This window comes from Juglans microcarpa x Juglans regia, chromosome 6D (assembly GCF_004785595.1).
Source record: "Juglans microcarpa x Juglans regia isolate MS1-56 chromosome 6D, Jm3101_v1.0, whole genome shotgun sequence".
In the NCBI taxonomy this organism is placed as follows: domain Eukaryota; kingdom Viridiplantae; phylum Streptophyta; class Magnoliopsida; order Fagales; family Juglandaceae; genus Juglans; species Juglans microcarpa x Juglans regia.
The window spans coordinates 20,625,066-20,644,776 of record NC_054604.1 but is presented as its reverse complement, the minus strand read 5'-3'; the positions used below and the strand labels follow the sequence as shown (position 1 = coordinate 20,644,776).

The following is a 19,711-nucleotide window of genomic DNA, read 5'->3' as shown; positions in this document are numbered from 1 at the left end:
AACCCTACCAAAACTTAGCCATTTGTGATGCTATCTCTTGACACAGCTTCAAAGGCAACTTAAACACACTCATGTAATACGTGGGAATAACTTGGATGACTGCCTTAAGAAGAACTTATTTACCTGAGAGTGACAAAAACGGATTCTTCCAATTACTCAACTTTTTCCATACTCTATCTTTGATGTTACTAAAAGATTGATATTTAGCTCTACCAACCATAATTGGCAACTTTAAATATTTTTCACAATTGCTTTCTACTCTTGCCCCACAATCCTTCACAATATCTGCTCTTACCTCAGAAGCAACAGTAGGACTAAATAAGATAGTTGTCTTATGCTTATTCAAGCTTTGCCCCGATGCCTTCTCATACATTTCTAGTATCCCACTAATTTTCATCCATTCATTCCATGAACCTTTCCCAAAAATTAAACAGTCATCAGCAAATAGGAGATGAGTCAATTTCAACCCCTCGAGCCACTAAAACCCCTTTAATCTCACCTCTCCTCTTAACCTGTTTCAACAAAGCACTTAACCCCTCTCCACAAATCAGAAAAATATAAGGAGATAATGGATCTCCTTGTCTTAATCCTCTAGTTGGATTAATAGAATCTCCTGGCTTTCTATTTACAAGAACAACATATGAAACTGATAAAATGCACCTCATAATCAACCCAATCCACCTAGCACCAAATTCCAGTTTTTCCATAACAGCCTTCAGATACTTCCATTCCATCCTATCATAGTCCTTTGAAATGTCAAGTTTTACTGCCATGCTTCCCACTCTTCCTCTTTGTCTACATTTCATCGAATCCTCCAGAAGTTGATTACAACCCAAAGGAGCAATTCCCTCTCTATGTTGCCTCTCCCCCTTCATCAAGTTCCTTACCCTTGTTTTATATCTTATCCTCCAACCTTATGTCTCATCTTCCCTTTATGTCCTATCAAGCATTGTCATTGTCAGATCATCTCTCTTTTTCATCCTAGTATAGTGGATTTTAATCTTACATGCACCTTTAGTGGGCTTCACACTTGCATTAATTTTATCCCTAACAACTTACATTAGTTAAAAACTATGGCAAAAGTTGCATACTAGATTTATGGAAACAAGCCTTCAAAATCACATCATGATTGGGGAGAATCACATTAATCGTACATAAGACAGGCAAATAAATAGAAATAGAGACAAGAGTATTGAAACTGTAAATCGCCCATGTCATGAACTCCAAGTAGTATTGTTTCAGTACTACTTGTCCTAAAATGTTAGCATGTAAATTTTATTATTTATATTTATGTCATAGCACTCTCCCTCACGTGTGGGCTAGACTCTCCCTTAATAAATAGGTCCAATATATGAAATATTTAATTAAATGGGTGAGTATAAGTTAAGATTCGAATTTAGGGCATCTACTTTAATAACACGTGAAACGATCACTTATCCCAAAAAATTTAAGTTAATGGAAATAAATAAATTTTATTATTTATATTTATGTCTTAGCACTCCTTTCACAGGTAGGTTAGACTCTCTCTTAATAAGTGGGTCCAATATGTGAGATATTTAATTAAATGGGTAAAATGTAAAGTTAAGGATTTAAATATAAAATCTCTTATTTGATATCAAGTGAAAACGCCACTTAAAATAATGAGAAGAAATAAATTTTATTAATTCAAGACTGAAAATGTTACATATATGAACACACACATTGAGATCGTTCACAATATACATGAAAATAGCTAAATTAAATTGCAAATATAAGTACATTGCAATACTTTATGTTGATTGTGAATTTGTGAAAGCATGAGTATTGCATAAGTAGTAGTAGACTTTGGAGTAGTTTAATTAGTATAGCTCTAAAATATTATATACAGGATTCTTGAATGAATGTGGGACAGTGTGCTCGATGAATTGGTGAAGGGACTATAATAGAGTAGAGTCCATACACCTTCTCCCTTTCCTCAGTTTCTCACTCCACAACTGCTCCACCAATGCCTTCGTTCTCCTCTGCGCGCCGAACTCCCACTTCCCCGCGCCTCACTCGCTCTGTTGTTCCTCTCTCTCCGTTGCCCCCTCTTCCTCTGTGATTGCTAAACTCTCTATCTCTCCCTTGTGTTCTCTCTCTCTCTATTACTCTGTTAATCTCGTTCTCTCTCTCTCCACCGTGGGTACTGCCGGAATGCGCACCGCCACACCAAGCCTCGATTTTTTTTTTTCTAGCCTGAATTTTCTTCGTCTCCCCTCTACATCTCCGCTCATCATAGAGCGTCCAGCGCTGCTGCTGCCTCCCTTCGATTTTCGACACCGGTAGCTTATCACTGTTAGGCTGATCTCGATGACCAACGAAAGCCATTGGAGCCAGCGTGACCCCTCCACGCCGCCCAACCCTCTTAACTCTTACGACGTCGCCGTCACGCAGTAAGTCCGTCACTCTCTCTCTCTCTCTCTCTCTCTCTCTCCCTCCTCTTGATTTCTCTATTTTCAAACGGTGTAAAAATGTTTTGTATAGTAACAGTGCTACACCGTAATTACTGGAGCCTCCATCGTTGTTATGCCCTATCGTGGTCATCCCCCGTAGTTCCTTCATTGAGTCAGTCGAAGATTGCTTCAAGCTTAGTGAGGTATCCTCTCTGCCCGTGTACCTGTTATTTAATATATAGTTAGTTTGGGGTTGTTGATTAATTAGATTGTTTTTGGAGCGTGTATGAGTTGAACGTGCTGCTGGGTTGGTTATGTCGTGTTGGATGGGTTGTGATGGTGGACTGATTGTGTTCGATAGGTTGTGGGTTCTGAGGCTGTTTGGGTGTTGGAAATTGTGAAGATTATGAATACATGGTGGGTTGGTGTGTGGAGGTCCTTTTGAATGAAATGTTGGAGACTGAAGGTTGTACTATCTCTATTGGTGTGTTTGAAATTGTGGAAATTGAGAATATATAGTGAGTTGATGAGTGTGGCTGTTTTGGGATTTTAGTTGTGGTGGTTGGTTTGGTGTTGATTAGATCGACCATGAGAAGGGTGGGAGTATTTGATTTGTGAAGTGCTTAAAACGAGTGGGGGTGGTGTTTGTTTAAAACAAGCGATTTTGAGGACTGTTGGATGTGCTTGATAGGTTGGTTTGTGGGTTGTTGGTTGTTGGTTGTGGACTAGTCGGGGGTAGTGGCTGTATATTTGCTTGTCATGGCGGGAGTAAGCGTAGACTGTTTTGTTGATATGTTGTAGTGTTTAGTAAAGTGGAATTTCACAGTTTGGGTTAAAGTATTGGTGTGCTGGGAATTGAAGAGGTTGTGTTTATGCCATAATCAGAAACCGAGGCATGAATTATAGATTAAGTGTGCTGATTTATAGTTATAAGATCTAGAAACATGAGATTGTGGTCATAGAGTCGTTTAATTGTGTCGTTTATTTTATCGGTCTCAATTTATTTGGATTAATAGTTCGTATTAATTATGTTTAAGTGACGATCAATTTCACTTGACACGGTTGTGAGGATAAGAGTCAAGTAAGCGGGTTCATATACTAGACTTTGCAGAAAAGAAATGAACTAAGGTTGATTTTGGAAAAATATGCATGTTATGAAAAGACATTTGAAATAGCCTCAATTATTTTTTTTGCATTACTCATGAAATATGTATAAAAGAGAAGTATTTTTGTCATGACTAGTGTAAACATAAGCAAATATTTAGCATTTTATTTTTTAACTGTGCAAAAAGACCGAATATGAAATCTAAAAATTTGTGCATGTTAATTGAAGATGTTATGAATCTGTTTACTCTATTATGACATGATTGGGCATCTGAAAACCTTTGACATGACATCTTGATTCTATTTGTGATTCTGATTCGATGATTCTGATTCTGTTATGGTGTGGTACCAACATTTATGTTCTAGTCTGATTATGGCCCCGTCACTGGATATAATAATGGCCTCTGACCCTGCCACGAGACATAATAGTGGCCTTTGGCCTTTTCACGGGATACAATAGTGGCCTCTAGTCTCGCCACAGGAAATAATAGTGATCTCTGTTCTGAGTGCATCACCTTGGGTGGCGAATAGTAATAGTAACTCTCCAACCCATCCAAGTACGGGGCATTACACTCCACACCATGCTATCCAAATTTTATCAATTATGCAAGTTGAACTTGTTTTTATATAAAGTTCCCTGATGATATAAAGTTTCAAAATGCTAGCTAGTTGTAAATCAAATGTTGCAACAGAGAATGATTAATTTATTATTATTATTATTATTATTATTATATATAGTGGTTATTCCGAAACAGTATGTTGATACATATTACATACTAGTATTGAAGTAATTAAACTGAAACGAAACTCAAAACTTTGAGTCAATTGTCAAAATGTAAAAGGTTATTAGCTAATTAATTTCTTATTTATTAAACTATGCCAAATCCCACTATTGCTCTAAAAAGTGTAGGGTGTGTGGCTCGGAGGACTCAATGCAGTAGATCGATTTTGGTCCTTTCAAAATGAAAAAAGGGGCCTCAAAAAATGGTTTCAAATCGGGGGAGGTTGATGTGTGATTTGTGGAGAATTTTTTTCACAGACAGAGAGAGAGAGAGAGAGAGTTTAGAGGAATAACGTACGTCTTGCTTTCCAGGTCTTGCATTAGTGTTGATAATTTGTAAGCTCCCCCCATAATTAAAGCTGGTTTTAGTGAGAAAAGCTAAGCGAAAGACTATGCTGTTTATAAGTGCAGTAGTGAGAAAATTCAATTTAGCAAACACTTGCTAGATGCAAATGCCGTTGGTGGATAAGATGTTGGTGGATATAAGACTAGGTACGTTTGGTAAATAAGATGAAATGAGAAATCCTCAAAACTTGCCTCTGTTGTGGATCCCAATGCGCGGAATAGATGTCTTTCCCTTGAATTCTGTTGTGGCCCCAATGTGTGTCATGTATCTTTTTAGTTGGTGCCTTTTCCTTTGTTGTTCAACCTAATGAATCAGGTAGCTACGATCTTGTACTGTCACTTCAACGCAATGTATATATTAATAGAGCTGTGTAGACATGCGGTTCTGTTCAAAATGGTTATAAGCATCTCTGGTTCTCAAGAACAACAGCACACTACAAGCTAGCCCCAGAACCGACATGCATCCCCACCATACAAACGTTAAGAAATAGCACTGCCTCCCCATGCATACTGCTGATTCAGAGCTTGTGTTGGCATCATAAACAACTGCAGCAACACAGCCATAAACGAGTGACCCAATTGGGATATTGGTGATGAGAATGTTGTGATTCACACCCACACTATTTGGTCCAAACAGCTCCGATGTAATTGATACGGCTGCAGCAAAGATGAACCCGGAGCTCAAGGCAACTAGTGATGTGCCTACACGCAGTGCCAGCCCGCTGCCTGATGCTGCTAGCAGCAGGAAAGCAATTGGGGTTGGCAAAAGTGCAATTGTCAGCCATCCAGTCCTTGCAAAATAAAACTTCCTGCACATAAATATAGGTAAATGTAATCTTTCTGTTATGCTCTACTGAATTAAGTTGCCCTTGATGCTTTTAAACAAGCTAGGATAGCAGATTCGTGAGACAGGTCATTGTGTAATAAGAGCAAGGACTGGCTAAGTAGAAGTGGTCATTACTTACGCACGAATGTAGTCTGGTGCAGCTGAAAGCAATCGGCCAAAGAAAGAAAATGAGGAATAGAGTGTAAGGAGCGTTGTAGTCTCTGAACCTTGTCCCAGAGACTGCGCTATCTGTCCTAGATTGTTACTGTAAACCAGCCCTATTGTACCTCCACAGAAGTAAGCAAGATAATACAGCCAGAAATCCAACCTGCGTACAACGATTCGTGCTGGATGCTCTTCCCCGAGCATTGCCAACTGATCCTTGGCTATCGTTCTCTGCCAACATCCACACCCTTCAATCTCTCCAGCTAATTTCTGGTCATTGATCCCATTCACAGCCCCGTTTTCGCTTGAGTGATGGAATGATCCTTGCCCAACAGAGCCAATACTACCAGCATGACGGGAAAGAAGCTCTTTATGAATTTCAAGATCTTCTGCATCAACAAGAATGAAGCCAGACCCAGCTTGAAGACGGAAAGAATGAAAGGAGCGATGAAACCAATCTTTAGCACAGACAACACCAGGGATGCATAAAGGGACCACTAGAAGGGCAATGGCTCCACTAAAAAGGAGACGAGCTGTTGTTGTATCTGAATTGGAAGGACTAAAGACAACATAAATGCCGGTGATGACAGCTAATAAGTTCAAAAACAGGAACAAAAGGGAGTCACGGTGAACTTCATCTGGGGAAAGGGGGTCTAGAGAAGGTTGGCTAAGAATTGGAATCAATGATGCTATAGAAGTGAGTAGGGGAATGAGGGCATTTAGAAGAAGATATATAGAATCAGAAGATGGATCAATTGCAGTGGCAGCAAGAGTGTAGAAGGCTGCACTTACGCCATTGAAGCTTACTGTGAGTGAGATTGCAAGGGGTCGATTGGATGGAAAGTTTTGATTGCAAAGAACGAAGCATACAGTGTTGAACCAACAAATGCTACAGCCAGCCAACAAACACAGAAGAAAGACCTGCCACAGTAGATTAAGACAACATTAATATCAGAGGCCAAGGATGAACATATATATATATATATATATATATTTTTTTTTTATTGGCGTCGGGTGTCCGGAACAGCATCCCGACTAATCCCAGGAATACATATGCCCTCATTAAGGAATATTTTGCAAGTGCATCTCAGTTAATTAAAGGAAAAAAATCTCTCAATCCGATGATCCTTAGAGATTGTTTGCACCAAAGGCGATTTGACCTTAGACCTAGGAGGAGCATACCCCTAAACCCAAGGCCTTTACCACTTGAGCCAACTCCTAGTGGTTGGATGAACATATATCTTTTATAAAAGTTAGTGGTAATAGCTCCAGTACTGCATAATCAAATTAGAGGTAGCAAAAAGGAAATTAGCAAATGAAAACTTGATTACAATCTTCTGTTTCACGCATTATTAGATTCATGAATATTGGCATTCTTTCTGCATAGCTTCAGATGTTTATGCTCTTCCATGAGACACCATCCGTCCATATAAATGGCTCAGGGTCCCTTTTAAGCTATGATCTTATGGCCTGTTAATTAATCTAAAATTTCTGAAATGTGAATGTGTGATTTTGGAAATTAATTAAACTTCAGTACATGCAAATTCATGTGGTTTTTATAAATGACTACAATACTCTGTTCTTTCCTCTCTCTCTCTCTCTAAATCCTATGAAAAGATTGGCCTCCATTTAAATGTTGAATGCCATATTATTAACCGGATCTCTGAATGAACTTCAAAGAGAATCAATTAGCGATATTACGGGCATCCAAAAACTCTTGGACTATGGGTCATTCTTACATCATTCATGAAAACATCTTACATCCAAACAAGTCCTTAACAGTGTATATGCATTACACAGCCTTTTTAACCCAATCAATAGGTGGCTCGCCGCTGGATCCCTCTCTGACTAGATTTCGTGGCAGTGTCTACTGTCTGCTCTTATATTAATTAGAAAAATGCTTGGAGTCCCCATTTTTCCGGATGTTGGGTCTCGAGCATTTCTCCCAATACTATTTATTTATTTTTAATTTTTTATTTAATGATTAAGTAAGTATTTTTTAATGATGTTGTAATTTTACAAAAAAAAAATATTTAAGACTATAAAAAAATACATAAAAAAAAGAGACATCTAGCCATCTGAGTGGGCACGACAGCCACTATCGGTGACTCTAGCACTGTCCTATCAATTATTACTTGTCACACGTGCATGCAATACGTTGTAATAATATAAAATATTTAATTAAAAATAATATGCATAATTTTTTAAAATAAAGTGTACTTTAAAAAATATTTTAATTATGTTTAAATGTTTCAAAGATGTATAATTTTTTTAAAATCAGAAACTAGATAAAGAACTATTTGTTTTTAATGAAAATTAATAAATCAATTAAATAAATAATAATATTATTGTTCATATATATTGTTCATATATTAAGTTTAACATGGATGTTGCAAAGATTATTAATTTTTCATTTAACAGTAATGTGTTTGAAGGAATGATATGGGTTTATATGGATAAATATTTTCAGATGATGTGAATAATATAATATACAGATCAACCTGATTATGATCCAAAAGCTAATTTCTGGACCACAACTGTTCTATTGGGACAAAAAATGTAAATATAAAAATGAACTCTGAATGTTTGTAGTTAGACCTACATCTATTAGAGAATCGAGGGCATAGAAATTTCTAATTCCCACTGCCATGCACCATATATTCCACACTTGGAAATTTAGGTAACCATATTTCAAACTATATACATAGTTTAGGTAACTCAACATCTAAATGCACTCTTAATCTGTTGTTGTTGACATTCACACTAGAGACTATGTATATAAGAAATGATATTGTGAGTCTGTGCAAGTTTTTTGCACTTTCTTCGGAAAAAATAGACAAATCTAAGATTTATATGAAAAAATTATTTTTTTAATGGTACACCCAACATTTTTTCAAAAAAAAAAAAGCGCGGAACTTATACACCATAATATTATATCTATCATTACTATATATATATATATATATATATATATATATATACATATGAAACATAGCAAGTTATTTGAAAGAGAAAAGCTTGGGATTTCCGAGCATTTCTACCGAGACCTTTTTTTATTTTTTGCCTAATAATTAAGTAAGTGTTTTTTAATAATATTGTGAAATCTTTTTTAAATGTTTAAAGATATTAAAAAAATGTATGAAAAAAAAGGCATTAATACTTATAGACACCCATCCTCGAACTACACCCTCGGTGGTTGTAGCATGACTCTATTTGAAAAAGGTGGGTTGATAAAAACGAGAATGGGCATGAATCAAACACATACTAAAGAACAAGCTGGTTAGCTAAAAATGACTACTACTCTGGAGTCTGGACTTCAATTAACTTCGTCAAAGATTAAAAATAATAATAGTACCAAATCAGCAGACAGAGATGATAAAAATGCAAAGACAGTCATATTTCGACTAATCTTAGGATGCACATTTTTATTGGCATAAGGTGGGCAACCTTATCAACAACGACCACACCTCACTAGTTTGTTACTAACTAGAAGTCTAACCGTCAACAAAACAATAATATTGAATCTCAGACCATAGTCTATGGGTAGATGTAACCTTAAAAAAATGAAAGGATAATAATAATGAATGAATTATTGCTAAATAAGAAAAATCACAATTCCACCTTTTTTAACTTTATAATATTTTAATTTTATAATATTTTTTATTCAACTTTTTCTCCCTCCTTTTCCAAAACCTTATTTGGATAGTGAAAGCGTTTCATCTCATCTCATCATTACAATTTTTTCAAATTATGAATGAATTATTGCTAAACAAGAAAAATCACAATTCCTCCCATTTTTTTTAACTTTATAATATTTTTTATTCAACTTTTTCTCTCTCCTTTCTTTGAATCCCATTTGAATAGTGAAAGTGTTTCATCTCATCTCATCATTATAACTTTTTTAAATTTTCACATAAAATATAATAAATAATTTAACTTGTTCAAATCTCAAAACAATAATAATATTAAAAAATAATATTCTAATAATATTTTATTCAAATTTCATCTCATCTCAACTCACGATCTAAAAGACACCTAATTCAAATTATCTCATTACCATTAACAAACTATTTTATTACTATTCATAAAATAATAATTTTATTATTGTTAGAAGAAGCAGTGCATGCAGTGAAGGCACGTCAGTTTGGGAAGCAGCAAAGGAACAGAGGTAGAATTTAGGAAATGCAATCACGTGCCTTACAACATTAGTGCTTCTAGACTGGCTATTGAAAGGTACGAATTCAGAAGCCGAGAGCTGATAAATGGTTTTTTTTGCTATAAACATTTATCAAGGGTTTTAACTTTTTATATAACTACTTAAATTATTAAAACTAGAACGTTGAATATTAAAATAGATAACATAATATAACTTTAACGGTCGGGGATGTACTTTTTTTTTCCTTAATTTGATAATATAATGCGTGAAGAATTATTTTATTTTCAAATTGATATATAAATCATATTATCTACAAAATTTAAATTGTAAAATTTAATTTATAAGATATAAAATTTTAAAATTTATAATTTTCTAAATCAAATTTTATCATGTAAGTATTTTATTAATTAAATGTGTTATCCACAACTGTTTATAAATTGAATTCAATCCATCAATTATTCAAAACTTGGAAAATAGAAAGTTAAAAAATTAATTCAGAGTTGCAAATCGAAAATTGACTGAATTGAATGTGCCCAATCACAACCGCCATTAACATGGCCACATGTTCATCAAGTGTTTGTGTGTGTGTGAGAGAGAGAGAGAGAGCATACCAGGAAGTAAGGCAAGGTGATGATACTGGTAATCACAAGCCACTGAATGCCATAGCCAGCAAGGCCCATGAAAGCAGCCATGAACATCACCACCCACGCCGGAAAATACTTCAATGCCAGACCAGACGACCACCCGAATGCCTTACCGAGATCCGACGCCACTGCCAAGTAATTCAGCTGCACCTGAGAGATGCCAAGAACCGATTTCAATGCCGAAGAGTAGGCTGAAAAATCGAAGTTTGTGCCGGTGAATGCCTGAATCCATATGGTGGACACCAATATCATCCACTTCCGTGACTGAGCCTTCATGGTCGCGCGAAATATCAGCACTCGGTCCAGCCCGATGAATTATTCTTGATGAATGTGCGTGCATGCTATATCATATATATATATATATATATATAGCAGCGATTAAGCAATTTCTAATTACTTTTTTCTCGAGTAGGCCAGGGCGGTAGATGCCAATCATGCTACTGAAAACTTGTGTTTTTTTTTTTATTAGTGGAGTGGCTGAGTGGGGGTTTCGAATCCAGATTTTCTATTCAGAGAATTTGATCATATGTCATCAGGCCATCAAACTCTTAGTAAAACAAAATTCTTGTATTGAATCCTATTTAATTATCTATAATAATATTTCTGATGAATAGGTATTTTATTTTTGATATCACTGATGACTATGTATTATTTGCTTTATTTATGAATGAATTTGTACTTGTGTCAAGAATTAAAATTAATGTAATGAGATAGATTTTTATATCTGCAATTATCTTGTCAATGAACAGACTTATAAATAGATTTTCACGTCTTTCAGAATTTTGGGTTCTCACATTTTCATCACTAATTAATTGTTAAGGACTGATTTCTATAACACCAAATAAATGAATAAATAAATACTTTTGTCAATTTCTTAATGAGAATTCATAATAATTATGTATGTAATAGATCAAAAGAAGCTGATCTTGTAATTTGTTGGCTGCTTTTCAAAGGAGGAAGGAAAAATGTTGAAAGTAGGTTAGACAATTAATTGAGGACATGCAGTAAAAAGGGAATAAAACAAAAGCAAAGAAAGAAAGGTAGAGCTTTGAAGTCAAGCGAAGGTCACGGACGAGTTTAATTTGGGTGGAGAATGCTGAAATTTGGTTAGAGAAAGGTTGATGGATGGGGAATTCTAAAACACTTACTGAGAAAAAATAACTACCAAATTAATGTTGTTGGTTGCAAGTTATCAACTAGTCAATTAAGAAGACTCCAATGACCAAAGAGAAAAAAGGATGTGTAAAAGCTTTTGTGATATGTATAATTACATTATTTGCTAAGCAAGTCATGTGAGGCTTTTGGATGCATGCGTGTTAGGAGAGTGGGAAAAGTCATGCTATATTACTTGTCTTAAATCTTGTCATCTTTCGTCAGTACTTATTTTTTGACGTACGTGCACTACAAGAAAAATGGGCTTTTGTGGCCATTTAATCTCAGTGAAAAGACTATTTGTGACCAAAACAGACTCATTTTAACTGTAAATAGTCATTTCGTTGAAATTAACTGACTACAAATAAACAGTTTTCTTGTAGTGGTGTGATATGTTTTAATTGAGTTCATGTATCAATCACTTAAACTAACATCTTAACAATTCATACTTCTCGTATTCCTCTAAGCATAATATGAGTTGAGGATAAACTTGGAATATACAATATGGGGATATACAAAGGTTGAGTACTTTTCTGTCAAGTGCTTACTTCGTAGAGTTGAACATGAAAAAAAAACTTTATGGAGATTTGGGAAACTTTATGAAAAAGGCAGAAGTGGAAGTGATAGCTGGTATTATGTACAGGATATGGACAAGAAGAAATGAATTGTAACAATTGTAACACCAACCAGTATGATATGATAAAGAATAATAAATTTAAGATGAAAAATAATATTATTAAGAATTCTCGTTGAAAATGTGTTGGCTTTTGTCATAAATTAACTTATTGGGCCCATTTTACAAGGTTTGGTTATATCTTTTTCCTTATGGATAATGCTACACCCATTAATTGATTAAAAAAATATTTCCGTAAAAAAAAAAACATAAAACAAAACAATCGGTAGATTTTGTCGGTGACTTTCCTCGAAATATCATTTCCCTTTCTCTTAGGTGGTATCCTGAACCCAATGCGAAGAATTTATAGGGTATTGCGAATTCTAATTATTGAGTTGGATGATTCTATTTTGTTTTGCGAGGTTTATTTTATTATTTTGAGCGTTTTGTCATTATTCGGGTGTTTTTTTATTTTAATAACTTTATAAATAATCGTAAAGTACGTAAATACTGAATAATCGTTTTGAAAAATAATGAAATTCAATATTAAAAAACTAATTTTTTTTATGTAAGTCTCATATTTTATTTACTTTAAATGATTACGCGACGATTGCACAATTCACTGTTATAAATATTATTATTATTTTTATTTATTTTTAATTTTATTTTACTTTTTTATTTTTTTGGTATAGTTGGTCGATTGGGCAAAGTAATGTCACCCCCTATTCCAACTTGTTACTAATTACTTGATTGGACCATTATATTTCTTATCACAGTTATTTATCAATATTTATTTGGACTGAGGGGGATCTATGGACTTCGTGCATGCAATCATTAAAATTCTGCTCACAAGTTACTGTGGCAGAAGTTAGAGGATTAATATCAGCTGTAAAACTATGCAAAGAGCTCAATTTATAGAAAGTTGTTTTTAAAGAATATTCACTTCAAGTTGTAAATGCAGTAAAACAGCATCTTCAAGAGAATGGTATGCTCCAATGCCTTGTGCAAGGTGTTCATTCCATATTGACAGATATAAGATGGGAGATAAGACACGTAAAGAAGAGTGCCAACCAGGTGACTCATCAACTAGCACAGCAAGCATTTTACCAAAGTTGTGAGGTTATTAATATTGATTTTATCAATCCAGATATAAGTGCTCAAGTTATGGCTGATAGATATAGACCAGGTTTTTGTCCAAATGTAATAGTTGTAGCACAATCTATTGTAAATGGTGTAGGTCATAGTAATTTAGTGTCTGTTCCTGTCTTGAACAATGTAATGGCTGAAGGCTATAGTGATGTTATTTGAAATGAAGTTTTGAAATTTCAAAAAAAAAACAAAAATTATTTGGATTGAGGTTTCCTTGAATCTATTGTAAAAAATGTCTATTAAATACATGGTAAGCACATTCATTTTAATAAATCCATCTTAAAAGGTTGACATGTGTCCATTCATTAAAATATCACATGCTTATCACATGTTTTTTCAAGAAACTCGTCAGTTTTTTAAAAAGTACGGTTACATTTATAATATGATTTTATCTTATCCATTAATTCTACTTTATAATAAAAGTAACTTTACAATATGATGAATCATATCAAGTCACGCCAATTTGTATGATTATTTTTATGTAATTATTTTGTAGTTAAAGTATTTCTCAAAATTGGAATAAATTTCCTCCCAACTTGAAGGAAAACTGTCATTTTCATTTATTAATTCGATTATATTTTCCGGTGAAAATGTGAATCTTAGATTATAGGAATTCTTTTAGAAAGGAAATGGACAATATGCCATTGTGAAAAATCTTTTTTTTCTTCCCTCCTCTACGAATCTGGCAGATTGAACGCTACATCATTGTAAACTTCCGTTCAATTTAGGTTTTTTTTTTTTTTTTTTTTTTTTTTTTTTTTTTTTTTTTTTTTTTTTTTTTACCCTTTTCTCCCATCACGAAAACCTAAAATGGGATGATGATACAGTTAGTATATGCCTACCACCCTTTACTGCTTTGAAATTATTATTTTCTTGAGTATTTTTTAATATTTTTAATCAAAAAAAATTTTAAAAATATACTATTTCACTAATAATTACTTCCTTAACTATTAATTAAACAAAAAAAAATTAAAAAATAAAAAGAGTAATAAAAGGATGGTAAGAGAGTTGTAAGCCTATTATTATTCTAATCAAAGATCAATAGTTTGGTAATGCAGTAAATGCCTAAATGGTAGAGCGTATCTGGACCCCAACCTTAATTATACTAAGTCTCATTTGGATACAAAAACAATTTTACCTCATCTCATCATTACAATTTTTTTAAATTTTCACATAAAATATAATAAACAATTTGATTTTTTCAAGTCTCAAAATAATAATAAAATTTTAAAATAATATTTTAATAATATTTTATTCAACTTTTAACTTTCATGTAAAACTATCTCATCTCATCATACAAACAGAACCTAAATAATAGAACTTATGTGGACTCCAAATTATAAAACGTATTAAGTTAAAAAAAATTATAAGAAGTGTTTTCTCAATGACTGCACTGACCACCGGTGCATCTCCTTCTAAAAAGAATATAGTTCATTATGGTCCGTATGGTCGTGAGATTCAACTAAAATTAATTCAGTTAAGTTCAATTTTAATCCGAGTCTACTATCTAAATATTCAATTCTTAAATTATAAATTTATCTTAATTAAAAACCTTCTTACGTATAGGACTCACAACCTTTTTTAACTCAACATATATTTATACATAGGACCCAATTTTCTATAAATAGTATTAAATTTATTTTAATATTTAAATACATCTAAACTCATTTTAGATAGGTCCCACATAACTCACTCTACCTACTCAACTCACTATTATTTATAAAGAACTTAATTCAACTTAACTCAAATCAACATCTAAACACAACCTAAAATGGGTTGTTTTTTAAAAAATAAAGCATCCAGTCGTCGCCATGCAATTAAGAACCTTCTCTTTATAGGACGAGAGAAATGACATCTAAGAAAAATATGTTCTGAAGACTCCTTTTCATCGTTGCAAAGTTGACATAGTGAAGTAGTTCCAAGTATATTTTGCAGGAACAAAAGCAGCTTTAAGATCCATTCTCGTGGGCAACACATTCTAAAATAATCTCTCACATCAAGATTATACGTATATCATGAAGTTTTATTTTCCATAATCGTTTCCATTACTTGGAAGAAAAATTAAGCACGCGATTGGGAAGCTTGAACGCCAAGGGTATTATTGGTCAAGGATCAACAAGTCGGACGATCGATACTATCCAATTCATAAGGTTTACTTCTTGTGAGATAGGGATATTTAATATTTCTTTGGCACTTTATTGGTTAGACAATTTCTCCAATCTTTGAGTCATCCCATCAGCGACGCATATTAAGCTCCTGTTTGGATAGTATTCAGGTAGTACCGTATGAAGTTCTCTACAGACATAAATGTAGATAACCCCTCTACTAGAATGAAGTAGGAGAGCGGAAGATACTGAGACAAAAATTATACAAGACGTGTGAGAAAATATCAATTATCATAAAGAAGCTTGCAATAGCACAAGAGCGACAAAAGAAATATTCGAACCAACAGAGACGAATTAAAATTTGAGATAGAAGAGAAAATACTCTTGAAGGTTGCACCGATAAAAAGGGTAATGAGATTTGGTAAAAAATTAAGCCCCAGATACATAGGTCCTTTTGAAATCTTGGAAAGAATAAGTTTACAAACTAGCACTTCCACCTCCCTTATCAACGGTGCACAACGTATTTCATATCTCTATGCTACGAAAGTATGCTCATGATCCCACACATGTATTAGAGTATGAGTCCTTTCAGATTCAATATAACCTCACCTATGAAGAATTCTCGGTGAGAATATTAGAGTAGAATGCCCAAATACTAAGAAACAAAACTATTCAAATGGTCAAAATACTCTGGAGTCACCACAATGAGAGATAAACCACTTGGGAACACGAGGACAACATGAGGGACATATATCCTTATTTATTTTAATTGAGGTACGTTTCATCTCGAGGACAAGACTTCCTTTAGGGGGAGAATTGTAACATACAGATTCAAAATTTGGATAATAAAATAAATTTTATTTAGTATTATTAATATTACTATTGTTATTAATTTAATTAATTAATTAATTGGTTATTTTATGTTTTTATAAGCATTTTAAATAATCATACTAATATGATTTAATATGATTATTAACTTCAAAAGGGATAAAGAATCCGTGAGAATTAGTTCTAGTTCTGAACGTGTTAAATTCAAACTGCCAAGACCACTTTTCCATACATTATCCCTCCATTCTCAGTGATCATACCGAGTATCCCTCCCACAAATTCACAGAAACATTATGACTTAAACACGTCAAAACACGGTTTCCATTTATAAATATTCCCCTACAACTCCTCAACAAACAACAATCCAGAATCACCACCGCGTAGTGGTTCACCCCTCCTCAAATAGAGACCTCCTCAAGTCACATCGCCGTAGATCTCCATCCCGCTCCGTCGTGTGCTTCCTCCCTTGGTAGGTCCTCGTCGACTTACACTCTCTCTCTACCCAATCCTTCTCGGTAAGTCACGCACGTTCTCTAAACTCCAAAAGCTAACCACATCATTCATCGTCCCACTATATTCTAGAACCGTCATTGATCATCTTGTCACAGGCATCCCCGCCGTAGCTCAGACTCCAAGTGTTGTCGCAATGTCTCTCTTTTGGTGAGCTCTCTCTCTCTCTCTCTCTCTCTCTCATTGTATTAATTGCCCAACACATACGAATCCGATTGTTTTCTTCGTTACTCCCTTACTTTAAATACCAGAAGCGTGTCTTTAAAGTTTCAAGAAATGTCAATGTTGTTAAGTCATATCACTTTTTACTTGCCATTCACAGTTATTACAGAAGCCATTGAAAGGTTTTTATGCAAAAAATCTTCAAGCCTCCCTTTTCTCGATCTGGGTTCTTGTTAAATTATTTTATCATTCCTCGTGTTTAAATTTACATTAGTGACCCTATTTTAAGCTTGATCCTCTTTTTCCATGTGTTGCCAGAATACTCCAAGCATTTCACTTAAGGTTACGTTTGGATGTTAAGATAAGTTGAATTAAGTTATGAATAATAGAATTTTGTGGTTCTCACTAAGATAGGTTTTAACTTTTTTTAAGTTGAAATATATGAAATAAGTTGAGATAAGTTTTAACCTTTTTTTTTTTTTTATGAAAAGTTGAAAAAGTAATAAGTCCCATCAATAATTAGTTGTTAGAAATATTAGATCAAAATGCACAGCGGAAGCGATATTACCTCATAGGAAATATCTCGGATCTAGTGCAGTTGTTCCACGGATTCTCCAGCGTCGTTGTTCGTCCACGATCTTCAAATCGATGGTGGAGTGTGCTACATGGTAATACCAAAACAACATTTACACATTCCACAGCCTAGATGCCGTGACTAGAGAGAACCATTTGAGAGAGATAGCTTGTTTTTCCAAGTGTATCATCCAAAGAGGGGGAGAGACTATGTAAATAACCTCTCTAGTATAACTCCCTTGCTGGCCATTAAGAGCCAGCCATCAAGCCTCATTAAGAGCCACTTCATAACTCCAAGAGGAGGTGAAGGGGTGCCCACTATGGGTGCCCCTTTCTTACAGTTTGAAATAAATTAAGTTTGGTTCAACAACCAAACACAATCTTATACTCTTTAACATTATCACCCTTCATAATTTATGAATTTGAACCTAACTTTTTGGATCGGCTGAACTGTATTGAGTTTTGTTTTAGTGGGCTTATTTTCAATTCCAGTTTGGATTTTAATGGGCTTAAATTAATTATTTCAAAAACCATTTTTAATTGGGCTTAGTTTATTTCATAATAGTCCAGAAATTTCATTTTTTTACAGAAACTATTTGTACAGAAAAATACCTACAAACTTAAATTAAATTATTAAATATTTTATGACTAATTTCAATAGTAAATAATAATAGGTTAAAGTATTTCAAACAGTTTAAATTGTTTAAGTTTATGATTTTCCACTAATTGTTTTAATAGATTTTAATATAAATTTCTATTGTGTTATGATTTAGAAGAATAGATAAATTATTTGAATTTAAAATAATAATAGTATTTGTTTTAGTACATATCAGAATAGTTATTTAAAATTATCAATTATTCTAAAATTTTTAGTGATGTATAATATGATAAGTCAAATAATTTAAAGATAAGTCATACATGACATGAATATATGTATGAATAATCATAATTTTAAATTCTCACCATGAAATGTTTTATGAAAAATCATACGTTTATTATGTTTACGTTACAATTGGTTTCTTATTGAGTATTCGACTCGTTTAAATTTTTTTTCATGTTTTTTAACAACACAGGTGAGAATGATGAACACAAACAGGCAAACTGGGATTAGATGGAGCAATTGATAAATTCCAGACTTCTTATAATAGATTATTCTTTTATGACATAAATTTATTTAGTTGTTCTTTTCATTTTATTTGCAGACATGTTTTTATTAAATCATTCTTTTATGAGATAAATGTATATTTTATTAAAGATGAGATCTCTTGATCAATTTGGGTCTTTTTACCGCCATAACATGTAGTGTCGCTGCAATCAATTACTTGAGAAATTCCAGCACAACTATTAGGAGTGTGCATCCAAATCAATTTTTTTTCCGATCCAGTCCGCAACCCGAAAATTCGAGTGAGTCCAGGCAATTATTCGCCCAGATCCAATTATTTAACCGGTTATCCATAACCATGTTTTTATTTAAAAGTAGAAATTTTATTTCAAAACAACGTCATTTTTAAACCTGTATGTACAAAAACTAGAGTTTAAAAAAACAAGGGGAGTTAAAAACCAAATACTGGTTACAATCTTAGTATTCGGTACCCGCTCGAGTTGTAACCGGTTTTATTCGAGCAAGTATCTATCCAGTTTTAAAAATCTAAGTACGGATCCAGATATTCCCAAATATTTGGATCTGTATCCAGATGCATACCCTTAAAGCCTGTCATGCCCCTCTAGAATCACACAAAAACTAGGCTACAGACAGCTTGTGACAACACTGGATATGATCTAGGACTGTCAAAATAAATCAAAAAATCGACCCGAACCGGACTGAATCAACCGGCCTGGACCGGTTGGCCCGATCTGGATTTTATGTTTTCTAAGATTGGACCAGACCGGTTCGCATATTTATATATTTTTAATTATAATATTATATATAATATTTTTATATTATATATAATTATATTGTAATTTATAATATAAAATTTTAATATTAAACATGAACATTTATTTGATCATATGTTTTAAATATAAAATATATATTAATTAAATTTTATGGCTTAATAAATTCTCAACATATTCCTTTTGATAAATATATTAGTAATACTAATACACGGTAGTATATTAATTAGTATATTATCACTAACATATAGTAATACTACTATACCAATAGTATAACTATATACTAATAGTATT

At 33.5% G+C, this 19,711-nt stretch overlaps 1 protein-coding gene across 1 annotated transcript; it reads right to left on the bottom strand.

Moving 5' to 3' along the window:
- Positions 1–4,555: 4,555 nt before the first annotated feature.
- LOC121268845 (protein NUCLEAR FUSION DEFECTIVE 4-like) lies at positions 4,556–10,775 on the bottom strand. Its single transcript, XM_041173108.1, has 3 exons — positions 10,400–10,775; positions 5,607–6,553; positions 4,556–5,450 (listed from the first exon to the last, which is right to left on the bottom strand). Exons 1-3 carry the CDS (start codon positions 10,706–10,708, stop codon positions 5,000–5,002), a joined length of 1,707 nt encoding a protein of 568 aa, XP_041029042.1. The 5' UTR covers positions 10,709–10,775; the 3' UTR covers positions 4,556–4,999.
- Positions 10,776–19,711: the final 8,936 nt, after the last annotated feature.